This window comes from Cibotium barometz, chromosome 17, assembly GCF_041138505.1.
Source record: "Cibotium barometz isolate CiBa-2024 chromosome 17, ASM4113850v1, whole genome shotgun sequence".
Taxonomy (NCBI): domain Eukaryota; kingdom Viridiplantae; phylum Streptophyta; class Polypodiopsida; order Cyatheales; family Cibotiaceae; genus Cibotium; species Cibotium barometz.
Genome location: NC_141062.1, coordinates 18,411,151 through 18,438,385, shown reverse-complemented (window position 1 = coordinate 18,438,385; position 27,235 = coordinate 18,411,151). Strand labels below are relative to the sequence as shown.

Genomic DNA, 27,235 nt, shown 5'->3' with positions numbered 1-27,235 from the left:
TTGGATCATTGATAGTGTTTTTGTCATTTGCCATTGTTTTAAGAAGATTCATTGTCATTGGAAGCTTCTTATTTGATTGGCATTGCCATATTGCATGTAATATATGTGTATATATATACATATATACACATATATACATATATAGATATATACACATATATACACATACATACATATACATATATATATATACATATATACATATATACACATATATACATATATACATATATAGAGACTTGAACCCAGGTGGGTTCATGTCATCCAAGGGTGGGTTCATATATATATATATATATATATATAGAGGAAAGCTTATTAGTTCATATTCAAAAAGGTGGCTATATCATGGCAAGAAGGTGGCTATATCATGGCCACTAATCAATCAAACCACTATTATTATTGGAAAGTAAAAAAAAAGGGCTAATAGTAAAACTCTTTGTTCATTTTTTAAAATACTAATTCAAGCTCTGGGAGGGCGGCAGGGAGTTGAATTGTGGAACTAGGTACGTCCAACTCTCATTTAGAAGACAAAGTGCATAAGGTTGCAGCTCAAAGTCGCATGCTTCCCCATCCTCACAAGAAGCAGAGAAAGAGATATACACTCGAAAACAACGAGGTCCTCACGCGAAGTCCTCAACACGTGCGCGCGCCGTGTGTCACTGTGTGTGAAAGAGTGATTCAAGCAGGAGTTTTCATTTTGATATATCTAGCTACAAATATGTTAAATGCCGAATAGCCCAGAAATAGTGTTTTCATTGACTTCCAAGCCCAGGAAGCATGCAAGAAATGATGATTATTGGAGGCTTTTCTGCGTGTTGTAGGTGGCACCAATCTTTTTGTCCAAAAAAAAATCTGCCCAACAGTACACAAGTGCACAAAACACACACGATACTATGTTGAGAGAAAGTTTACACACAATTAGAGTACAGTGCATGCTCAGAACGCCTTGTTGAATGGTTTTGCTATCAGAAAGAGATCAATCTTGAGCTTGTACAGTGCTCAAAAGCCCCTGTGTGTGTGTGTGTGTGTGTTGTTCTGTGTTGCAGCTCACCGCAAATATGGAGTCCTTTGTTCTCCCCCACAAAGAGCCCTCCTTGGAAGACCTCCAGGCATGGAGAAAGAATGTGTTTTCTCTCAACCCATCTCGCAGGTTTCGCCATACAGCCAATCTGGAGAAGAGGCGAGAGGTACAGTTATGGATTTTAAAAAAGTACAATCTGATTAGCATTGGCCCTTGCAAAATTCCTGTAATGGGTGTTGTTGTTGGGGGAAAAATTCTGTAAATTCATGGTTTACACCATTATAGATAACCCTATGTGATTTGGAACTGAGGTGTTTTTTTTATAAAATGCAGGTAAAAGACATGACAGATTTTAAGATTGCTGTTTTAGCAACCCAAGCAGCCCTTCTTTTCATAGGTTTTTTCACCCTCTTCAACAGTACTCTAAACAATACAAATCCATTCTGCTTCCTTCTCCATGTAGACACGTCTCTCACATGCATATCTCATACCTTTCCTGATACCATTCCCTTCGCTTGGTTGCACTCTCTGCAGGGAAGAGGTTTGCTGTCACTGCACAGCAATTGGATGGCATACAAGAGAACGCTGAGCTCTATAGAAGGCTTAATGGTGCAGAAGGTATCGCTGCAAAGCTGGATGTCCACTCTCTTGTGCACGGCATCAATGGGTCAGATGCAGATATACAAGAAAGGATTGAAGAGTTTGGTCCCAATAAGTATGATGAGAAACCCCCACGGGGGTTTCTGCTGTATCTCTGGGAGGCATCTCAAGACTTAACACTAGTTATATTAGCAATTTGTGCAGTGATAGCTTTGGCTGTAGGCATTCCTACTGAGGGTCTATCCGAAGGTTGGTATGATGGCATGGGGATCCTTCTTAGTATTGTAATTGTTGTGTTCATCACGGCAACTAGTGATTACAGGCAATCTCTCCAGTTCCATCTCCTCGAGAATGAAAAGAAGAAGATACAGGTGGAGGTGGTTCGGCGTGGCAACAGAATGAGGGTTTCTATCTATGACCTTGTTGTGGGAGATGTAGTGTACCTTTCAACTGGGGATCAAATTCCTGCGGATGGGCTTTTTTTGTCAGGCTACTCGCTCACAGTTGACCAGTCTAGCTTGACGGGAGAAAGCGAGCCAGTGCATCCAAGTCACGAGAAACCTTTTCTTTTTGCGGGCACCATGGTGCATAATGGGTCGGGAAAGATGTTGGTGACGGTGGTCGGGATGAGAACCGAGTGGGGAAAGCTCATGTCTAAGCTTAGTGAAGGTGGCGACAATGAAACACCATTGCAGGTCCGGCTTAATGGAGTGGCAACCATAGTAGGGAAAATTGGTCTTGTCTTTGCTCTCCTCACGTTCTCTGTGCTCATGATACGCTTCTTAATAGCAAGGTTTGAAGAGGGTTTCAACCAGTGGAGAATGGAGTACCTTCTTGAGATTGTGAATTACTTTGCAATTGCAGTGACGATACTTGTGGTGGCCGTACCTGAGGGGCTTCCACTTGCTGTCACGTTGAGCCTTGCTTATGCCATGAAGCAGATGATGGATGATAAGGCTCTTGTTCGCAACTTGGCAGCATGCGAGACAATGGGCTCAGCTACATGCATTTGCAGTGACAAGACAGGAACTCTAACTACCAACCGAATGGCTGTTGTGAAAATATGCTGTGCTGGACACAATAGCAAGGCTGAAAGTGTGCACACAAATCTCTCGGAAAAGGCTTTGGAGCTCCTCATTGAGAATATGTTCTTGAACACAAGTGGTGATGTTGTGCAGCTTGATGATAAGTATCAGGTATATGGCTCGCCTACAGAAGCTGCAATTCTAGAGCTCGGCTTGTTGTTGGGTGGACGGTTTTCTGAAGTGAGATCAAGGTGTGAAATTGTCAGAGTTGTGCCATTCAGCGCTGTTGAAAAGAAAATGTCTGTTCTAGTGAAGCTGGGAGATGGCAAGTATAGGTCTTTTTGTAAGGGGGCAGCAGAGATTGTCTTGAAGGGGTGCAATCAATGGATGGATGAAACTGGAGTCTCGATCCCTTTGGATTCTTCGAGGATGCAAAACTTGCAGAATGTGATCCAGGCATTTGCACAGGATGCTCTCCGCACTCTATGCCTGGCTTATATAGACCATGAAAGCTTACCTGATGGTGAGCAAGTGGCTCCCATGGACGGCCTTACTTTTGTGTCCATTGTTGGAATCAAGGATCCTATTCGACCAGAAGTAAAAGATGCTGTAAGTCGTTGCTTCAAGGCTGGGATTAGAGTACGCATGGTGACAGGTGATAATCTAGAGACTGCAAAAGCTATTGCTCGTGAGTGCAACATCCTCACCGATGGATTGGCTGTTGAGGGTCCTGTTTTCCGCCAGTGGAGTCTTGCAGAGAGAATGGAGAAGCTTCCAAAAATCCAGGCAAGTCAATAGCTTTTCATGCACATGCCTTCTCTGTTTGAAATATTTTATACTGTTTAGGTCTCCATACAGACCTAACCACAGGCACGACGCATTTCATATGGGAGACTTTTGTGTCGGAACTCAAAGCAAGATTCCTTCCACCCTAGTACACGACCAATTTGGAGGATGAGTTTTACAAACTCTCCTAGAATGGGTCGCCCGAGTTGACTTATTCCAATAAGGTTATCACCATGGCACAACAATTGGGGAAGATGGAAGATGAGAAGCTGAAATAGTTTCTCAGGGGGTTAGATACAAACATCAGGTTTCCTGTTCGCAATTTCAAGTCTTAGTCTTATGACCGGGCTTTGACTCATCAAGTGATGATGTTGAACGGAGGTAAGCCTAAGCAGGTCTAGACCATTCCCAAAACCCAGCAGTAGCAACAACTCTTCATCCCAGCCGGGTAAGGGTACTCAGAATAGTAAAGACATTAAGGACAATAAGTCTCAGAGCACCTTAGGCGCCAAGAAAACCATGGAGGCTAAGCCTAAAAAGACGCCCAAGGATGGCATTACTAGAGGTTATCTCTAGCCAGAGGAGCACAAGCGGTACCAAGATAGAGAATCGTTTTTTTTTGTCATCAAGTAGGCCATGGTAAGGAGTGCACTAAGTTACAGGCTTATAAAGTCACCAAAGTATCCTCCTCTATGAGAACAATGAGTGCTCCAGCCTGTTTTCTCTAAATCCCAGCCAACAATTGTGTTTTCCTTCCTCCAAAATGCAAGGGAGAGGGCTGGAAGTGAGGCGCCTTTCTCACATGCAAAAGATTGGGTGTGGTAGGTGGGGTAGGTGGCCAACCCCCACCCCACATGCTATAAAAGGGTGCCCAGGCCAAAAGAGGGTGCCCACACTTATAAAGTGTCCACCTACTTTTAATGAAGTATGAAACCTGTAAGTTATAAGGCTTATAACTTAAAACTCTTATTTAAATAAGGATTTCCCACCTGTTCACACGCCACAAAACCTGTCAGAAGACAAGGCATTCCACGGCTCACGGGAGGGCGTCCCCGACCCCTGAGCTAGACACACATGTCAGGCATGCAAACGAAACCAGTTCACGCGAAAACATTTCAAAGGCAGGCAAACATGAGTGCACAATGCAACATTGTTAAAGGATAATCTCCGTTCATGTACTTGCACAATACTTGACATTTCCGGGCGCAAACAGGCCCACCGGAAAGTCAATTCCAAGTACACACACAGTGTACAATCCACCCGTCCCTGGCACTACGAATCACGCCGTGCCAGTCCTAGCGGTGGTAATCCAGAAACATACACCGTGTGCAATCCACCCGTCCCTGGCACTACGAATCACGCCGTGCCAGTCCTAGCGATGGAGCACCACTACGGAGTATGCTCATCCAGAGCCCAAAGCTCACACAAGAAGATAAGAGGACCATTAGATAGCTCAATGGTGACAGAGGAACCACCTCCCTCGTGCGCCGCCAGACCCTCTCGTGCGCATCCACCACCTGTGGAGATAATGGGGCACCTGTGAGAAGAGATCGAAAGAAGTCCATGGCGATGACTCATACATGGGGGGGATCTGAGACAATAGCTCCATCTTGGCCACGCAGCCTATGAATGTCGTCTCTCCTCTTGTGGGGGCCGGCTATCTCAAAGAAATCCCCTATGACTCTGTCACCGGCCTGAGAAGCCCCGGCATGATACATGTACTCCACCCTCCTCTCCTCGATGGATCTGATCTCCGTGCGGGCGGCAGCTAGCTGACTCTTGATCCACTAGCTATCTGGGGACCTCTCCGAAGCCGCTGTAAAGAGGCTAGACTCCTCGTCAAACTCCTCTCCTGCTCCCGAAATCTTTCCACTCAGCTATGGGCTGCCTCCTGGAAACTGTTGATCTCCCCTAGGCCCAAGTCCAATGTGCACGCAACAGAGCCTGAGATAAAGCCCAATCCTGCCAATATCTGCTCTATCCTACGGCATATCTCGAGGTCCTCCGACGTGAGTTTTTACTGGCCAACTTGATATTATCCAGTCGTGGGTCCATTCAAGGGCTGTCGGCCCAATTCCTACTGGCCAACTAGCTGCCCCTACTTGTATATATAGCATGTCATCCCCCCACACCAGTTTTGTACCGGATTAAAGCATATATAGCAGAGTTTATACAGCCCTCTCCCTTCTCTTTCATTTCTATACTTCTGTTCTCAGTACTTTGTCTCATTTCCACTGCCCATTTTGAAACACCCATCTGCTTAGTTGTATATCAAGTAAAGTGTTCAGGGATTCGTGATCCTTCCGAAATCTTCCCAAAACATAAATAGAGATAATCACCGAGATAGCTAGTCCCGAGAAATCACATCATGTCAGGCTCCATGAGCCATACATGTACTGTCATGTCAGGCTTCATATGCCATACAAACACACCATATCAGGCTCCACAAGCCATACATGTATGTCATGTCAGACTCCATATGCCACACATAAATAGTACAAAACAGAAGCAATGAGGAATTTTGTGACATTCTCCCCCCCGCTTCTACGCGGCTGACCGCAACTGAAAAGCTTCCAGATAGGCCATCAAAAGTTCCGGATAATCCTGAAAATAATCCTCGTCCATCCATTTTGCATCATAGACGAATAGTTTTTAAATTTCACAAGATACCTGCATACTAGCTTGCCTCCCGCATGCTTACGCTCCTTGTGAAATATTTGCTCAAGTTGCAATACCTCCTCAAGATCATCCACCTCTGATGGATCTTCCAAAACTGGTTACATAGGAGGTGATCCCACATAAGGCCTCGGCAAGCTGACATGAAATGCATTATGTATTTTCCAATGATCGGGTAATACCAATCTATAAACCACTTCATTTATCTTCTGTAAGATCTGGAATGTTCAATGGCCCATAATACCTATTCAAAAGCTTAGGATACCGGCCTTCTTTACCTGGCCTCTTCCGAAGATGTGCTTTCTCGATCGTAACACCCAATCACCTTCCTTGAAAACCTCCTCTCGCATGTGCTTGTCAACTGTCTTTTTATGCTTAGCTTGAGATCTTTCTATGGCTGTCCGAACCTATGCAATCGCAGTATCCAAATCTCGAACATACTCATCTGCTGCAAAGATTTCATATTTTGTTCGTAAGATAGGTGGTAGCACCAGCTTGCCATAAATTATCTCAAACGGAGCCTTGTTAGTTGAAGAATGCACATTATTGTTGTATGCAAACTCAACTAAGGGCAAGTATTTTTCCCAATTTGTTTTCTGCTCAGATACATAACACTTGAGAAAATCAAGTACGGCTGAATTTTCCATCTCACTATGACCATCTGTTTGAGGATGATAAGCTAATGAAAATTGAACTTTGTGCCCGTGTTATCAAACAATGCCCGCCAAAATAACTAGTGGTCCGAGGATCTCTATCCCCCACAATAGATTTGGGCATGCCATGATGTTTGAAAATCTAAGCCAAGAATAGCTTTGCCATGTGCTCTGGCTTGATTGTTTTCCTCACAGGAATAAAATGTGTCTGTTTGCTAAAGCGATCAATGATGGTGCATATAGCATCATTACCATGTACCGATCTCGGGAAATCCATAATGAAATCCATGGCAATGCTTTCCCATGGTTCTTGTGGAATGGGTAAGAACTGAAGCAAATCGGGTGTCTTGTGCTTGTCAAACTTGACTTTCTGACACACTAGGCACTCACGCACATAAGTTCCAATATCCCTCCGTAAAGCTGGCCAAAGAAATATCTTTCCAACGCTGTGTAGTAACCAGAATACCACGATGGCGTGCATATGGAGGAGCATGACACTCTTCCATAACCTTTTGGCGCAATTGCTGGACCACACAAATACGGTTTTGCATCATCAGAAAACCATCTCGAATCGAATAAGATGGGACACACTAACATGCCCTGAGATAATAAAGTCCTTCAACTTTTGGAAAGCTGCTCTTTCTAAATCAGACCAACGGAATACAGCTTTCTTCTTCATTAAATCATGCAATGGAGAAGCCAAGAAAGCAAAGTGTCCAATAAATCTACGACAGTAAGAACATAGGCCAATGAAACTCCTAACTTGATGAACATTTTGAAGCTCTGGCCAGTCCTTTTTAATAGCTTGAATCTTTGCAGGATCCATGTGTACTCCATCTTTCGAAACAATATGCCCCAAATAATGGATCTCTGACAAAAAGAATTCACTCTTCCTTCCATTGATGAAAAGCTTGTGTTTCCTAAGCTCTTCAAACAGAATGGCGAGGTGTTCCTTATACTCAACCTCACTCTTTGAAAAGATAATAATATCATCAAAGAAAGTTCCCGTGAACTTGCGGTGAGGTCTAAAAATTCTATCCATCAAAGAAAGTTCCCATGAACTTGCGGTGAGGTCTAAAAATTCTATCCATCATTCTGTTGAAAGTGGCGGGAGCATTTGTAAGACCAAATGGCACCACTAAATATTCATAGAGCCCAAATGACGTCTTGAAAGCAGTTTTGTATACATCTTGAGGAACCACTCTAATATGATGGTAGTCACTCTTAAGATCAATGTGACTGAAACATGGAGCTCCCTCAAGCTTGTTAAGAATATCATCAATTCTAGGAATCAAAAACTTGTTCTTGATGGTTATCTTGTTAAGGGCACTGTAATCAACACACATTCTGTACGACCCATTCTTTTTCTGTACAAGTAATACAAGAGAACAATAAGGCGAAGAACTCGGTCTAATCAACCCTTTCTCAAGAAGATCATTCACTCGAGTCATAATTTCCTCCTATTGGGTAGCATTCACCCTGTAAGGAGGTCGGTTAACACGGGAGCTACCAGGGATTATGTCAATACAATGATCCTCTAGCCTCTCTGGGGATAACTGACCAAGTAGGGAGTCAGCAAAACAATCAGCAAAATCACTTAAGAAATCAATCTTATCTTGATCTATGGGAGTTACAAAATCATGTTCAAATTATCACGTACAAAGACCAAGTAAGAACAAGCTGATTTCTTATTGCCTTGGAAATAGAAATATGGCTTACAACGGTTATGGTACTCCCAATGATACCCGCATCTATACTAACTTCCCTACCCCTATGTCATATGAGTAAAATTACTTTCTCCTTAAATCTTGGAATCCAAACGATAATGCCAAGGCATCCCAAGTATCACATCACATCCCGTAAGCGGTGCTACCAGGAAGTTTTCATGATCCAAATAACCCTGAATCTGTATACGAAGCTTCCCTACGATGGGAGTGACTAACTTCTTTGCCCTCAAAGGTGGCATCTCCATGAAAATCCATGCCCAACTCCTCGGGCTTTAATCCAAGAGCAGTAGCCATCTGAATGGATAAAAAGTTATCTGTAGAGGAATTATCAAAAAGGAATAAGGCTGTTTGATCCCTCAACTTGCCCCAAGACTTGCATAAAATCCTGCTCTTCGGTTCATGTGTAGTATTACCCTATACATCGGATATAACATTCACGCTTGGTTTTGCATCCTGCACATTATTCTTTTTGACATTCTGGGGGCATTGAGATTTCATGTGATCCTTATTGCCACATAGAAAGCATTTCCCTCTTTCATGCAATCAAAAATATGATGTCTGGACAGCTTGGGATCATCCTTCTTACCCTCCGGCTTCCTTTCAAAGCCCCCTTTTGTATCCTTGGACTCATTGGGCATAAACTTAGCTGGCTGTCCACCCTTTTTCTGCTCATTTCCAGCTCTGAATTTTCCTTTATATGAGCTGAATTCTTGCCTTTTTGATGCTCCCTTACCATGTAGTTCCTCGGAAATAGTAGCTAAATATATCAGCTCCTATAAAGTGCTATGACGGTACACTGCCAAGCTCTTCTGGATGATTCGTTGCATCCCTAACTCGAATTTTCTTTTCTTCTCATCCTCACTAATCGTCATGAAAGGTGTGACCTTGAGAAGAATCTGCCAAAATTTTGAGACATGAAGAAACGGACTCGCCTTCATCCTGTGTCAGCCAATCCCATTCCTTCCATACATCTTTTTCAAAGTGGGGAGGAAGAAACTGATGATAGAATTGCTCCTTAAAAGTACCCCAAGTACAAGCAGTTGTTCTGTCTAAGAGCTTTGCCATCCACCAATAACTCGTAGTCTCTTTAAGATGCATTCCCACATGCCTGAGCATAGATTGCTCTATGAAATCCTCAGTGCAAAAGGCTATTTCAAATTGCCTTATGAATGCAAGTGCCTTAGTGGTGTCCCGCTTTCCATTATAGCTCTCGAATTCGATGTCCTTGTCCCCCGACTTGAATTCTTTGGCCTTCTTGCTATGTCAAGCATCCCATCGCACTTGTTCATCATCTCCTTTGACATGTCTACAATGGCGGCGATGCACAGATCTAGGGTTGTTTTTCCGCGCAAAACCCTCCACTCGGGATAGAACTTTGGGAGCAGGAACATACCTAGAAGGTGGTGATATCACCGACAATGCATTTAGATCTTCCACATCTCTCATATGGGCTGAAAACCCTATATCATCTGCTCGGGCTACATGTTGATATACATCATTCCCTCGGGCTGCATGCCATGTACATCATTTCCTCGGGCTACATTCTCTCTCATATCAGTTGCTTGGGCTGCATGCCCTCTCATAACATCTGTTCGGGCTGCATGCCCACTCACATCACTTGTTCGGGCTGCAGACCCTCTCACAACATCATCAAAATCCCCTTCACAACATTGCCTGCGAGGTTGTCGTGTGAAGACCCACTTGCCCTCATCATCGGAAACAACATCGCCATGGCTTTTCAAATAAGCAATAGCCAACTCTTGCAGTTTCTCAATCCCCATCTGTTGACAATTGCATCAAAAGTGACCACATTTGCCTTAACCTGAGACTCGGACTCAATAACCCTCTCTACATCCGGGTCCCTTTGCAAGGCACGGAGCTCTTCAAGCTCATTCATCAAAGCATCAAGATCTTGCTGATCTTCAGCCCTAGCAGCTAACTGTGAGTCGTTACCTGCCAAAGCCCCAACTTGGTCCCTGTCTCTATCCTCTTCCCGCATGCGGCGAATACGGGTGATAGAATCCTCCACAGATTGATATGAATGGTTGGCCATGATGTATTTACCAGAGTCTTCAGAAAGAAAAGAATTTCCATGCCCCGGAATCGCTCCCTACCGACTTTCCAAGAATGATACTAAATACACTGCAAGGGTACACCGTACAACAATGCCCCTACACGGACAAGAGGGCCACAAAGTCTTTCCACACGCTCATGGCCCCACTTAAACCACAGATAACCTCTTCCGAAGCGCGACAGTAAGACGAGCACTACCTTAGAATCCCAACCTTCTTTCACGGATAATGACTCCTTACAACCATATCCAGCATCATGTATGGCATAATCTTTGTAGAAAACCTGGCTCTAATACCAATGTAACGGAGGGGCAACTATAACACGGAAATCTTATCAATCATGAATATGATCAAACACATGAACATGCCAGATAAGAGAGAGAAGACAACTCTGCACAGTACACCACACAAGGGACCAGAAGATGGGCTGACCCCCCCCCCCTCTTCCTTTATGATTTGATTACCAAAAAGGAGTCTGCTTCAAATACAACCTTGTGGGTACCCAGGGATTCTCCACTAGATAGCACCTGATTCTTCCAACACAAGATGAAAACAAAAGCAAAAAATATGCTGAGTTCGGTGTTCGTTCATAGAACAGGAAAGCTTTCCCGGCTTAGAGCACATGCAGGACAACCATGGACAGCCCACAGCATTCCCACATCAGCCGGGACAGCCCTGTATAACCATCTTCCACCTACCCAGCCCACGAAGCAAATCGACCAGCCTTAAGGGGCTGTTTCAGCAGTCGACCAGCTCTCAAGAGCTTTAGAGGAAGTAGGCCAGCAGAGGTTTACATGCCAGAAGGTAACCGGTCAACAGAGAAGAGTCTCCACACAAATTGACCAGCTCCTTCTGCCCCAAGATGAGTTGGCCAGCATCTTTTCAAGGCTGGTCTTCAGCCGGCCAGCACAAGGGAATGCTTCAAACAGTCAACCAGCACCCAGCAGCCACTTGGATGATACCAAACTTGACGACTAGCAGTAGACAGCTCCAAATCAGGTCGGCCAACTCCTCCATGCACCAGAAAAGCATGCGATCAGCCCAAACACGAGTTCCCTCCGGTAATAGAGCTTGTCCTCCAAAAATATCTCAAGTGTGTGCTTTTTAAGTCCAAGATGGGGCACCTACAAGCAAACAGCCCATAAGTTGTCCAGAGCCTGTCCTTTGGCCGCCACATGTATTAAAATAGTCCTACCCAATGTGTACAACTTATAAGTTGTCCGGTCACTTATAAGTGAGTGTGGACCTGCATCCATAAATATTAGTATGTGAAATCATAAAGCTATAAATTGAGTTTTTAGGGACCTTACCACCTGTAAAACACATGTAGACCACCTGTCAATCCCAAACATGTGTGCACATACACGTCCACAAGGTGCCCCCCGGCCCCATGGACAACAAGCAGTAATCTAAGGCATTGTCCAAGCAAACAAGACAAGTCATCCAAATATAAAATTAAAGTCATGCACACAAATGAGTGCAGCTAGACTGGAAGAAACACCCATCTGCTCAATTTTATCAAGTGTTCAGGGATTCATGATCCTTCCGGAATCTTCCCAAAACATAAATAGAGATAATCACCAGGATAGCTAGTCCTTAAAAATCACATCATGTCAGGCTCCATGAGCCATACATGTACTGTCATGTCAGGCTCCATATGCCATACAAACACATATACCGTCATCATAAGGCTAGATGAATCTGAACTTACGAATAATTTTAAAAGAAAGAAGAGAATAACCAAAAACAAACAAAATTTTTATTTAAAAAAGAGCTTAATAGAAACACCTAAGAAAAAATAATAATAATAATAGTAATAATAACTTGCAAAAATAGACAAATACATAACGAAATCACACACACAAATTCTTTATTGAACCACAACAAAAGAATTTCTAACAAACAAGCTAAACAAATTTTTAATGACTAATTAGCAAAACAAACTTTAAATGACTAATTCACTAACACAAAACAAGTAAAGACAAGAATACAAAAAGTGTGAACTTTCCCTCAAAGATTGTCCAATCATGAAGTATAAGATCATCAACTTCATCATGCATAGCAAGGACTAGGTGCTACAACATCCCTACTCACATCATCAATGCCCCAGAGTAGGTGCCGGTTTACATTTTTAAAAAAATTGTCCTAACCAAGAGGACACAATTTTTATACAGAGACCATGTCAGGCTCCACAAATAGAAAACAGAAGCAATGAGGAATTTTGTGACACACCCCCACATCATTGGGCATCTTCATAGCTGCCATTCTTGACTACTAGCAACACCTTGTGGAGCACCAGGGCACCAATCAGACAACACTTGAACCACAAGGCCCCACCTAGACTATATTGGATGCAGATGCTCCCTTCCCATGAGGAAGACTTTTTCTTGTATTGTATGTTTCAAGTCCTATAGGCCATTTTTGGTCTCGAGAGGACGATGGCACTTTTTCGTTTCTTCTTTTTTTTAGAAAATATATCTATATATAAATATATAGAAAGGGAACTACATACAAAAGTCTCCTTAACAAAGGCACAACCTTATACAATGTAACATGCAGCGGAATTATGCGTAATAAAGGATCCTATCACACAAGTCTCACACCACCTTCTTTATCCTGAGTTTCGCGAGTCTTTAGCAATCCACTTTTAGCACTTCAAACTTTAAGAGATTAGAGAGAGAGAAATGAAATGATATATTAACATCCTCAAAAGGCCAAAATGACCTATGAGACCAAAAAGGTTACAGCAATTGATGGATCTGATACAATGTCTGTGTAAGAAAAGCTAAAACAACTAAACAACTAACTGAAACTGAAACAACAACTATGAGGAAAAGTAAGGTACTAGGAGCTCCTAATGGATAACATCTGGGAAGGAAAACTCCAGCAACAAAGGTAAGCATCATATACATCACTATCCAAAGATGTCTCTCATCGGTCGATGGCGGATATCCTCAATGTCCTCCATGGTGAGTACTCTGACTCGACGTCTCCCATGCCGTGCTAGTATGGTCCTGATCCTCTGTTGTAGTCTCCGCCGGTGTCGAGATAAGCCTGTCATCTTGGGGTGCCTGGACCGCCCCAGCTCTATAGCCCGATCAATCAGTGTATCTCTGGTGTGGCTGTACTCTGGGGCTAGCTGCAATGCCTGCTAGCCTGACTGCTCAATCTCTGGTCGAAAGAAGTCTGTAATCTGCCTCTGTAGGTGTCTCTCCCTCTCTGATCCCCTCCCTCTCAGGAGACCCTCTCTATGTCTACGCAGCTCCAGCAAGTACAATCCGAGGCATCTCTGATCCTGGTATCTCATGACTCTAGAAAGTGGTCCGAAGCCCTCTCTGAACAGGCAGTGAAAGCGGCCTCGTATCTCATAATATATTGGACAGTGACATATGTAATGTAACTCTGTCTCTGGCTCCATCTGGCACAGCTGACAAATCCTGGCCTCAGCTGGTACTCCTCTGAATCTGTCAGTCTCAATCTCTAGCTGGTGTGAGGATGTGCGCATCTGACCAATAGCACACCGTACCCCATGAGAAAGATGAGTATCCATGTAGCTGGGTCTAATCACAAACCCATCCTCCGTGAGCTGGTGGAGAAGATGATCTCTATAGAAAGCCATCTTCGTACCAAGCTCGTGTGTCGGCTGTATCCATGTCCTCCTAGTGTCCAGCTGAGTCAAGTCCTGCCTGATAAGTCTGGTAATCTCTGCCCGTGTGAGAGAGAGGGAGGGTGCATCCAGGGAGTACTGAAATGGAGGTAGCCTGTCCATACTAAAGTCATGCAGCTGGAACCAAGCTGTCATCTGTGCATACCAACATGATCCGTCTCCCTGTGATGCCAACTGTCGTGAAGACTCCAGGGCTAAGCGAGCATATCTGTCTCTAGGGAGAGCCCAAGTGCTATGTATAAAGGAGACTGATCGAGTGAGTGCCTCTACTACCAATGGGGGGGCAGCCATCTCTGCACGGATAATATCATGTGGTACGGAGGCCTTGGCCCTAATCATCCGGGAAATCATAGAAACCAAGGACCTCTCCATACGTCTCCATCCATCGGTGCTGCCAGCTCGGCTGTGGTGATCCACTGAGGGTCCCCATATCTCCACTCCATACAGCATGGCTGAAGTGACCAAAGTGTCAAAGAGTCAGAGCTTTGTTCGAGGTTCCTGAAACTGAACCTACGAACACATCCTCTCTAGTCTCCCCAATGCTGCATAAGCTCTGGTCAATCTGGTCTCCGCTGCTCTCCTCAAGGAAAATAGTGGGCCACTAAAAACCACACCAAGGTAAGTATATGCATCTTGATACTCCACTGTCTCCTGACCATATGTAAAGGTGGGTACTGACCTCCTAACCCACTGTGCCATGGTGTTAAACACCATCACCTTGGTTTTATCAAGGTTAACAGACAATCCACTATCCTGTGCAAACGTGTGCAATGCATCCAAATGACGCTGCATCCCCTCTGGAGAATCTGAGATCAGCACAATATCATCAACATACAATAACAGCGGAATCCATGTCCCTGCTAGCTGTGCCCCTCTGTCACCCTCCCGCTCTACATAGTCCGAAACCTCATCCACATTCATCCCAAATAAGGTGGGAGAAAGGGGGCAGCCCTGTTTCACCCCAATAGTGGAGTGAACCATCTCAGATATACCCTGAGTAGTACGTACCTGCCCCACAACTGTCCTGTATAAAGCCATGTTTCCCCAAATCAGCTCTGTGGGCACTTCCATCTCCTGTAGTCTGCGCATCAGTCTGGCTCTCGGTACTGTGTCAAAAGCTTTGCGGAAATCCACAAAGCAACAATAAATCCTCCTGCCATATAATATGCCCTCCTCAATAATAGCTCTGAGAGTCAAGATATGGTCAAGAGTGGAGAAACCTCTCCTGAACCCTGCCTGCCCTGATGCACGTATGCCCTCTCTCTCTGCCCTCTACTCAACTCCTGCTCAAGAATAGATGCATATAATCTAGCCAATGTGTGACCAATCATGATGGTACGATAATTCCTAGGAAGCATGGGATCCATATTCCAAGTCTCAGGAAAACCCTCACACATGGCTCGGTTAAACATCATAGCAATAAGCTCTGCAAGCATATCTCTGGCATGAATAAAGTGCTCTGCTACCAAACCATCATGATCATATGCTCTCCCAGTCCTCATCCTGTCAATAGCTTTCCTTACCATCTCAGCAGCAAAGAAAGCATGTCTCTGGGCATGGCTCCAATGGCTCTGGCAGGGGCGGCTGTCCTAGTGCTGTGTACAGGGATGCTGCATACTCACCCCAAATCTCTGTGGAGGTAATGGCTTGTGATGGTGAATGCTCATGGAATAGTCTCCATGCCTCGCCTGAGTCCTGACTCATAAATAACTGATACAAATCCCTCTCTAACTGAGCAGGATAAGCCCTCTTCTTCCGTCGCACTAGGCGCCGGAAGGTAATTCGTGACTGTATGTGAGTGGTAACACCCATGAGCACCTCTCTCTGTAATCTGATCCTCATCTCTCTGCACTCCTCATCATACCAGCTGTTCTGGGGCATGTTCCCAGATCGTCTCCGTGTAGGCTGACTATGGGGATATGCCTCTGATGTTGCAGCATGAAGCGTCTCTATCAATATCTGAGTGAGCTCATCTAATGGCCGTCCCGGCTCCTCGTCACATAAGCGTTTGTATATCTCATCCATGTACATAGTGTCAGTCTCCCTCGTAAAGGTATAACGAGTGTGTGTGGAGAACTGTCCCAATGGAGCGGTGCTGAACTGAAATGTGAGAGTGAAGGACAAGATAGCATGATCCACTTCTACTCCAACCGGCCTAGTGCCTACCATAAAATCTTGAAAAGAGGGAATGAGACTGGGCTGAGCCATAACATAGTCCACTGTACTAGCACCATGCCGATGTGGAAAGCTAGTGAAACCGCCCGCTGTCGGGAATCTCTGTAGGCCATTTAGGATGGCCAATCCATGTGCAATCCCCATGTTTATCAAATACCGCCCATACACTGTATGTTCCTCATCCTGTGAGAGTCTAGATAGGCCCTCTCTCCCGCCTCTCTCCCTGTTTGCTGTTCGCCGCGCCCCCCCCCCCTCTCCCGCCTGGGCTAGCCCGTCCCTCTCTCTGTCTCTCTCTCTCTCTCTCTCTCTCATGGGGATATGCCCCTGATGCTGCAGCATCAGGGGCATCCTCGTCACATAAGCGTTTGTATATCTCATCCATGTACATAGTGTCAGTCTCCCTCGTAAAGGTATAACGAGTGTGTGTGGAGAACTGTCCCAATGGAGCGGTGCTGAACTGAAATGTGAGAGTGAAGGACAAGATAGCATGATCCACTTCTACTCCAACCGGCCTAGTGCCTACCATAAAATCTTGAAAAGAGGGAATGAGACTGGGCTGAGCCATAACATAGTCCACTGTACTAGCACCATGCCGATGTGGAAAGCTAGTGAAACCGCCTGCTGTCGGGAATCTCTGTAGGCCATTTAGGATGGCCAATCCATGTGCAATCCCCATGTTTATCAAATACCGCCCATACACTGTATGTTCCTCATCCTGTGAGAGTCTAGATAGGCCCTCTCTCCCGCCTCTCTCCCTGTTTGCTGTTCGCCGCCCCCCCCTCTCCCGCCTGGGCTAGCCCGTCCCTCTCTCTCTCTCTCTCTCTCTCTCTCTCTCTCTCTCATGGGGATATGCCCCTGATGCTGCAGCATCAGAGGCATATCCCCATAGTCAGCCTACACGGAGACGATCTGGGAACATGCCCCAGAACAGTTGGTATGATGAGGAGTGCAAAGAGATGAGGATCAGATTACAGAGAGAGGTGCTCATGGGTGTTACCACTCACAGACAGTCACGGATTACCTTCCGGCACCTAGTGCGACGGAAGAAGAGGGCTTATCTTGCTGAGTTAGAGAGGGATTTGTACGAGTTATTTATGAGTCAGGACTCATGCGAGGCATGGAGACTATTCCATGAGCATTCACCATCACCAGCCATTACCTCCACAGAGATTTGGGGTGAGTATGCAGCATCCCTGTACACAGCACCAGGACAGTCGCCCCTGCCAGACGCATTGGAGCCATGCCCAAAGACATGCTTTCTTTGCTGCTGAGATGGTAAGGAAAGCTATTGACAGGATGAGGACTGGGAGAGCATATGATCATGATGGTTTGGTAGCAGAGCACTTTATTCATGCCAGAGATATGCTTGCAGAGCTTATTGCTATGATGTTTAATCGAGCCATGTGTGAGGGTTTTCCTGAGACTTGGAATATGGATCCCATGCTTCCTGGGAATTATCGTACCATCATGATTGGTCACACATTGGCTAGATTATATGCATTTATTCTTGAGCAGGAGTTGAGTAGATGGGCAGAGAGAGAGAGCATACGTGCATCAGGGCAGGCAGGGTTCAGGAGAGGTTTCTCCACTCTTGACCATATCTTGACACTCAGAGCTATTATTGAGGAGGGCAGATTATATGGCAGGAGGATTTATTGTTGCTTTGTGGATTTCCGCAAAGCTTTTGACACAGTACCGAGAGCCAGACTGATGCGCAGACTACAGGAGATGGGAGTGCCCACAGAGCTGATTTGGGGAATCATGGCTTTATACAGGACAGTTGTGGGGCAGGTACGTACTACTCAGGGTATATCTGAGATGGTTCACTCCACTATTGGGGTGAAACAGGGCTGCCCCCTTTCTCCCACCTTATTTGGGATGAATGTGGATGAGGTTTCAGACTATGTAGAGCGGGAGGGTGACAGAGGGGCACAGCTAGCAGGGACATGGATTCCGCTGTTATTGTATGCTGATGATATTGTGCTAATCTCAGATTCTCCAGAGGGGATGCAGCCTCATTTGGATGCATTGCACACGTTTGCAGAGGACAGTGGATTGTCTGTTAACCTTGGTAAAACCAAGGTGATGGTGTTTAACACCACATCACAGTGGGTTAGGAGGTCAATACCCACCTTTACATATGGTCAGGAGACACTGGAGTATACAGATGCATATACTTACCTTGGTGTGGTTTTTAGTGGCCCACTATTTTCCTTGAGGAGAGCAGCGGAGACCAGATTGACCAGAGCTTATGCAACATTGGGGAGACTAGAGAGGATGTGTTCGTAGGTTCAGTTTCAGGAACCTCGAACAAAGCTCTGACTCTTTGACACTTTGGTCACTTCAGCCATGATGTATGGAGTGGAGATATGGGGACCCTCAGTGGATCACCACAGCCGAGCTGGCAGCACCGATGGATGGAGACGTATGGAGAGGTCCTTGGTTTCTATGATTTCCCGGATGATTAGGGCCAAGGCCTCCGTACCACATGATATTATCCGTGCAGAGATGGCTGCCCCCCCATTGGTAGTAGAGGCACTCACTCGATCAGTCTCCTTTATACATAGCACTTGGGCTCTCCCTAGAGACAGATATGCTCGCTTAGCCCTGGAGTCTTCACGACAGTTGGCATCACAGGGAGACGGATCATGTTGGTATGCACAGATGACAGCTTGGTTCCAGCTGCATGACTTTAGTATGGACAGGCTACCTCCATTTCAGTACTCCCTGGATGCACCCTCCCTCTCTCTCACACGGGCAGAGATTACCAGACTTATCAGGCAGGACTTGACTCAGCTGGACACTAGGAGGACATGGATACAGCCAACACACGAGCTTGGTACGAAGATGGCTTTCTATAGAGATCATCTTCTCCAGCTCACGGAGGATGGGTTTGTGATTAGACCCAGCTACATGGATACTCATCTTTCTCATGGGGTACGGTGTGCTATTGGTCAGATGCGCACATCCTCACACCAGCTAGAGATTGAGACTGACAGATTCAGAGGAGTACCAGCTGAGGCCAGGATTTGTCAGCTGTGCCAGATGGAGCCAGAGACAGAGTTACATTACATATGTCACTGTCCAATATATTATGAGATACAAGGCCGCTTTCACTGCCTGTTCAGAGAGGGCTTCGGACCACTTTCTAGAGTCATGAGATACCAAGATCAGAGATGCCTCGGATTGTACTTGCTGGAGCTGCGTAGACATAGAGAGGGTCTCCTTAGAGGGAGGGGATCAGAAAGGGAGAGACACCTACAGAGGCAGATTACAGACTTCTTTCGACCAGAGATTGAGCAGTCAGGCCAGCAGGCATTGCAGCTAGCCCCAGAGTACAGCCGCACCAGAGATACACTAATTGATCGGGCTATAGAGCTGGGGCGGTCCAGGCACCCCAAGATGACAGGCTTATCTCGACACCGGCGGAGACTACAACAGAGGATCAGGACCATACTAGCACGGCATGGGAGACGTCCAGTCAGAGTACTCACCATGGAGGACATTGAGGATATCCGCCATCGACCGATGAGAGAGTGATGTGTATGATGCTTACCTTTGTTGCTGGAGTTTTCTTCCCAGATGTTATCATTAGGAGCTCCTAGTATAGTACTTTTCCTCATAGTTGTTTCACTTTCAGTTAGTTGTTTAGTTGTTTTTAGCTTTCCTTACACAGACATTGTATCAGATCCACCAATTGTTGTTACCTTTTTGGTCTCTTAGGTCATTTTGGCCTTCTGAAGACGTTAATATTACATTTCATTTCATTTCTCTCTCTCTCTCTCTCTCTCTCTCTCTCTCTCTCTCTCTCATTTTTATGCATAGAAAGATGCATAAAAGATTTTTTTAATTACAAAAGCGTTATTCTTATAAAAATTGATTTTTATGCATAAATAGATGCATAAAGAAATTCTTTTTATTTTAAAAGTGTTATTCCTATTAAATTTGATTTTATGCATAAATAGATGCATAAAGAATTTTTATATCAAAATTAGAATTCTCTTAAATTCTATGAGTATTTGATAAATGAATAATTACATACTCTAAGAGAGAAATTTCTATCTTTTTATATTCACACGGATTGTAAAAAGAAAATTCAAGAAATCTATCGAGATCGAAATATTCAGATAAATGATTATTTTATTCCTCATTGGAATTTGTAACTAATTTAGAAATTAGTTAAGGGAATATTCAAAGAAAGAAATTCAGTAAAATAGTAACTAAATTATCAAACCTTTTCGAGAAAGATAGTTCAAGAAAAATCTTATCCGACTCGAACCTTGAATCAGACTATGACCAAGACCAAACTCTTTTGTCAGTTTCAAGGAAAGAAGATGTGACCAGTTTAGAAAAGTACACTCAAAACTCCTGCCAAATCTACTCTTCGCCCCTGCTCGCCGCCCTCTCTCCTGCCTGGGCTGGCCCGTCCCTCCGCCCCACTCTTCCCACCCACGCTCCCTCCCTTGCCACACACCCTTGCTCAGGCCCCCACAGTAGCAACATAACTCTCTCTCTCTGCTGAATCTCTTCTCTTTTCTCTACATGGCTTGACCCCCCTCCCCCCCCCCCTTTGCTGCTGCTGTTTCGCGCTGCGCGCAGGTGTCATGGATTAATTTCCAGTCCATTGGCTGTGGGAAGTATTGCAAAAAGTCATGGCCAAGACCGGAGTTAAAGAGGAGCTCGTGAAGGTGGAGGACAAGCTCAGCGCAATTATCAAAGAAAACAAGAAGATGGTCGACTCTTCCATTACCACAATCATAAACCGCCTCTCCAAACTCGAGAAGGGATTTGACAAAATCCAAGAGCTCGAAGAGAGAACATCCAAGCAAGAGGCTGAGATTTCAGCCTTAAAGGAGGAACTAGTGGAGACCAAATTGCATGCTAAAAGTCAAGCGGCTAAAATCTCAGCCCTCAAAAAGGAGTTGGAAGCCACTTCACAAGGCAAGCTTGAGGATGGAAAATTTCAGCCCTCCTTTATTGAAGAGCTGAATACCATCAAGAAACAAATGAGGATCATTCTCGAAGAGGAGGAGGAGCAACATAAAGAGAAGACATCTTCATGGGTGGAGGTGATCACAGAGACACAAAAGAAGATGGACGAGGCGGAGAAATGGATCGAGGTCGCCAAGAAAGGGAAAGGTAAAGAATCGCCACCCATCCCCACTCCCACCATCATCAACATGACCCTTGAAGAGGAGCAAAGGAGGAAGACCCGGGCCTTACATGTACGAGTGTCCGGTCTAAAAGATCGTGATGATGCGGAAGGGAAAACCAAAGAGCTCTTCTCTATGATGGGCATTGAAGCCATGCACACAAAGGCATGGAGAGTGGGAAAGAAGAGAGAAGGTAGTGGCGAATCTTCTAAGAAGAGAGCACTTATCATTCGTTTCCCCTCCATGGAAGAGAAGAAGGACTTCTTGAAGAGACGTCCTACACTCAAGAAGACAGGAATATTTCTTGGAGATGACCTCACACTCTCGCAACTTGCCCACATGAAAGAAGTTATGCCCGAGATAAGGACAGCCCGAGAGAAAGGGAAAGTGGCCTTCTATAGAGATGGTAGAGTGGTAATTATGGAGAGGCGCCCTTCATGACGGCGTGAGACCTATGGGACTACACTCAAAGTTGCTACTTGGAATTGTAATGGATCTCTACCTTGATGTAGGGGCTTTTGAGGATAGTTTCACTGGGAGGGACATCATCTTCTACTGTGAGACGCATCAAGCTCCTGGACAATCCATGCCACATGTTAGTGGATACCGATGGGAGACAGCTTGTAGACAGGAGACTCGTTCAGAGCATAGAGGACGGGGCTCAGGAGGAGTGGCAGTATTGTTTAGAGAGGAGCTACAGCCACTGATACATATGGTCCGCAGAGATGAGCAAGCTAGGTACATGTGGGTTAGACTGAGGGCAAAGACGGGCAGATATCTCTACATTGCTATATGCTATTTTGCTCCTAGTACATCAGTGTATGCATCACCTAGCGGGCAGTCTCCCTTTTCTATTTTTGATGATGACATTTGGGAGTTCTCCAGGGATGGTGACATCATTCTCTTGGGGGACTTCAATGCCAGGACCGCCCATAACCAGACAGTAGAGAGAGAGAGAGAGAGAGAGAGAGAGAGAGAGAGAGAGAGAGAGAGAGAGAGAGACCTGTACACCGTATTGGGTCCCAAATTACCCACTGAAGAACCCCCTCCTATTGCTAGGAGTATTTGCTTTATTATCTTTGAAGAGAATGACTAAGAACCGACTTTGGACTCTAGATAAGCAAAACGCAAGACCTTTGAAAGACCAAGAGTCGGACTGAGCTGTACACCGTTGTAGGAAGCACCAATGATGACCGATCTCAAGCCTATGCACTCTTCCAATGGAACGTAGGAAGGCTGCAAATCTGAGACTGAGAGATGGGCAGCTTTGGGACTGTCCTAGGCTGTGAATGAATGCTGAAAATGAATGAATGAATGCATTTTACCTTCACCGGAAGGGCTGTAGCAAAACGATGATGTCATGAATGCTGAAAACGCAAGGTTCTGAAGTGGCTGAATGCTGAATGGTGCTGCGTTTTGATAATGAGGGGCTAGATGCTCAATCGTTGATGCTCCTTGTGCTAAAGGATGAAATGCTTGAAGGCTGATGGCTGAATGATGATGGAATGCAAGAAGCGATGCTATTTATATGGGTATGTTGGCTGGTCGGTTGGTTGGCAGACTGGCCGATTGGTTTAATGAAGCTACACGACTAGATAATACATGAAATAATGGTAATAAATGCTGGAAAATATGGAAAAATGCCAACTAAATAGGATAAAATATTGGATGATATCTTAAGGCTTCTGCAATGTTCTAGATGGTCTATAAAATGCAAACATGTCTTGATGCAAACCCTAAGGCTTCTATGACTTCTATATGCATGAATGATTCTCTCCAAGTGGGTTAAGGGACTTAACAGACCGACTAGCGTTGTGAGGCTAAGGAATGACCTACGTAGCTCGTGCCTGACATATCCTAGAATGAGGATTACAATGGGGTCACGGCGTACGACAAATATCAAATCCTAAAGGGTTCTCCTGCTGTGCAGTGTTGCACTAATGATGAGCCATCTTGTCACCATGCACTACAGTGCAGAGTACATGTGATGTACAAAATTTGCCTCAAGTGTAACATGCAACTTGCTAGATCGTGTTTTGCACAACAAGACCTTCTTTATATCTTTATGTAGTGAGCATGAAGCAATCCACTTAAATCTTTTATACATAGAAGGTAATGAACCTCTAAGAGACCAAATGCGCTCTTCTTTTTGTAAATGTAGATCTTCTTGTCTCGCAAAAGTGGCAAGAGCTTCTCCACATCTCACTCATGCTGCTCTCCTATGGTAGAAAAGGTGAGTATATCGGGTGTGGATCAACTCCTGCCAAATCCCCCGTACAGTCTCTGCTGGTGGCTCCAATCTCCCCTCAAAGGCCGTGAAGCACCGGGCCCTCTAGGTGAACCAGATGTTGAGGCTGCTGAGGAGCTCCCATCGTAAATCCCTCTCCTGTGTCCAGCTGGCGGACGAGAAATCCGGTGCCGGAACCGGGCGAGGCTGGCCCCTAATAAATCTGATGGCCTGATTGCCCTGCTCCATCTCATAGCCCATCGCAGGTCCTGACGAGGTCGACCAAGCAGCGGCACCCCACGTAAACATACCCTCTGGAGAGAGGGGAGCCAGAATACGCAGCATCCGCAGCCAAATCTGCTGCGCTTGAGGGCAATTCCAAAGGCAATGTCTCTGTGTCTCCATAGGGTGGCCGCATCGGACGCAGGCCGCCGGAAGACCCCTGTAAACAAGCCAAGTGCCAACTGCTGAGCCCCTGTGGGCGACCAGCCACTGAAAAGTCGAGATCCTGCGGGCCTGTCGACTAGCCCAGAGCCGAGCCCAAAAATCCTCCAAGAACTCCTGTGAGAGTCCCTGCAGCCGCCAATGCCCCGCTGCCGCTGGAGAGACCGTCCTCCTCGCCGTCAAAATATGCCGCCCCAGCCGAACAGTATACTGAAAAAAGGTAATCTCTGTGGCCTCAAGGGATGCATAAGGATCATGCCACTCGTACTCCCCGGGGTCCCACTGTAGCCGGGCCAAAGGGCGCGCTGCATATGCCCATATGCGCCAATCCGGGAGCACATCTGCAGGGTCGGGGTCAATATGCCACTTCCGAGAAGTGGCGGCCACTACCCGAATCCTCTGAAAGGTGCACTCTGCAACCAAAGTCGACTCCATCTCCACTCTCTGGAGTCTGCCCTCATCGTGAATCTCATAGTAGAGGCAACCGCCATCCTCAGTGCAAGCTCTGACTGCAATCAGGATCTCCAACTGTGTAAAGGCTCCCATCCACCGTGGGGCCACTGGCTCAAGAGGCGTGAACCACTCCTCTGTGAGTGCCTCCTGAATATCATCCCTCATAATCAATCCCCCTCTGAAGTGACTCAGCCTCTCCACCTGGATCTCCTCTGGGAGACTGCAAAAGGTCTGCCAGTCTCCAAAACTACGAGCTGGGCCTGCCGCTAAAGGTCCCCAGGCTAGACGAGGCCGAGAACCCAGCATATGACCCTGCTCCGTGCGAACCGCTGGGCTCCAGATGAGCGGCTGTTTGGCCCGCTCCTCAACACAAGAAGGAGGTCGCTGAGAAAGCCCCGGTCTCAGCAGCTCCCAAGCTCTCAGGATACTCAAAGCAAATCTGTCCTCCCATCCTCTACTGAGGCCTGTCCTCCTCATCTCTATGAAGATCCAGCGAATCTCTGGTGCCCAAGTACCCCTGCTGGGGGTGCCCGAGCCTGCAGCTGCTGCAAGAGGAGCTCTTTCCAAGGCTCAGCGCCTGGAAGCAACCCCCGAACAATAAGCTTCCCCAATAAGGCTCTACTCTGATCGACTGGATCTATAATGCCCAAACCTCCCTGAGCCAACGGAAGTGTAATAACTGCCCATGCAACCTTTGCCCGAGCTGGCTGACCGTCCCGCCCAGACCACAGAAAGTTCCTGATCAGCCTCTGTACCTGGCTGATGCAAGAGCTCGAGAAAATCCAGCAAGACGTAATGTACCACATGGTCGCTAACAGCACCTGATTTGCCACCACCACCCTTCCGGCCAAGGATAGTCGAGCTGTACTCCAATACAAAAGCTTCTTCCGAATGCTCAGAAGAAGCGGGGCAATCTGCTGCTCAGGTGACAAATCTAGGCCAATCTGGCATCCCAAATACCGCACTGCTGTGCCTGGAGGAATCCATCTAAAACCGGGGTCCGGGCTCCATGCCGGAGTGGGAGCACTACTGATCCAAAAGGCCACTGTCTTGCGCCAATTGATCAATGCTCCCGAAGCTGCACTAAAAACCTGGAGCGACTGCTCTGCCCGAAGAAGATTGGCCTCTTGGCCATGCAAAAATAAGCCCGTGTCATCTGCAAACTCAGCATCAAGCAGGTCCTCCCCCCGGATTGGGAGCTGCAGTCCTCTCAAACCAACCTCCTCTGCCGTCAAATACATGCTCATAGCCTCCGCAAAGAAGAGAAAAAGAAAAGGAGCGAGGGGACACCCGTGACGGACTGATCTGGTCAGCTCAAAACTCGGCCCCCGTCCTCCTGCAATCAGCACCTGGCTGCGAGCTGTGGAATACAGAGCCGCTGATCCATCCTGGCTCAAAGCCCAGGCGAAGCATAGTGCCCTCTAAGAAACCCCAATCAACTCTATCGTATGCCTTCTCAAAATCGAGAAGCATCACGACCAAGTCCTCGCCAAGAAATCTAGCTCGGGCCGTCGCCTCCCAGAAAGTAAAGATGTTGTCAAGGATACTGCGCTCCTTGACAAATCCTGTCTGAGTAGCATGAATCAACTCCCCCAGGAAGGGCTGGATCCTCAAACTCAAGGCCTTTGCTAAGACCTTGTAGACAGTATTGAGGATCGTAATAGGCCTCCAATGCCGAATATCATTTGATACTCCTTCCCCCTTGGGGATAAGATAGATCAAGCCCTCTGAAAAGCTCTGCGGCATCACCCAGTGTCCAAAACATGCTGAAAGCCCCTGCGGAGGCCTGGCCCCAAAAGGTCCCAATAGCACATAAAAAAGGCCGGCGTCAGTCCGTCCTCCCCTGGGCAACTATGTCGCGGCAGGACCCTCAAGGCCTCGGCAAGCTCAATCTCTGACAGAGGCGCACCTAGAACTGTACGCATCCGGTCTGTGACCCTCCTCTGCACATGGGCCCACATAGTCTGTCTGCATACATCTCGATCCTCAGTGGCTGGCTCCGCTGAAAGCAGGTCTCTATAAAATGCAGTGGCAATGGCTCTAATCTCCCCAAGCTCAGTAGCTACCGATCCATCCGGTCGACCAAGCTGGCGGACTCCTGCTCGCGCATGACGGGGTCCAGTGATCTCAAAAAACTCTCCAGTCACTCTATCACCAAGCTGCGTCCACTGAGAGGCCTGACGACGATAGTAAAACTCGTGTCTCTGCTCCTCTACCTCTCTAACCTCCTGGCGTGCCTGGCGCAGCTGGGACGCCACCCACTCACATGCAGGCTGCTGCTCCTGAAGGTGCTGTAGCGAAGCAAGGCTGCGTCTCAGCCGATGCTCCCGCTCGCGAATCTCTCCCAGCCGTGTCAAAGCTGCAGCGTGAAGAAAAGAGCTAAGATCGGTGAGTCCCTGGGCACACTGGCCCGCTGCATCCTGGTCAAAGCACTGACTATCATGCCATATCCTCTCAATGTCCTCAGCGAGACTGGGATCTGTAAGTATCCTCTCTGGGATCCTCAACTGCAAGCTGGGCTCCCGTGTCCCCTCCTCCAATGTCAATATAACTGGC

At 46.4% G+C, this 27,235-nt stretch overlaps 1 protein-coding gene across 4 annotated transcripts in view; it reads left to right on the top strand.

The window, feature by feature from the left end:
• The first annotated feature begins 358 nt into the window (after positions 1 to 358).
• The window catches only part of LOC147629731 (putative calcium-transporting ATPase 11, plasma membrane-type), a 44,653-nt gene continuing 17,776 nt past the window's right edge, over positions 359 to 27,235 (top strand). Inside the window, exons 1-4 of one of the 4 annotated variants that reach the window (XM_086811277.1) lie at positions 359 to 503; positions 1,047 to 1,187; positions 1,355 to 1,418; positions 1,556 to 3,432. In XM_086811277.1, the coding sequence (XP_086667403.1) occupies positions 1,059 to 1,187; positions 1,355 to 1,418; positions 1,556 to 3,432 (2,070 nt within the window). In that variant the 5' untranslated portion in view covers positions 359 to 503; positions 1,047 to 1,058. Of the gene's footprint in view, positions 504 to 525; positions 1,188 to 1,354; positions 1,419 to 1,555; positions 3,433 to 27,235 lie in introns of those variants that run through there. The other 3 variants (XM_086811274.1, XM_086811275.1, XM_086811276.1) reach the window with 3 other exon arrangements.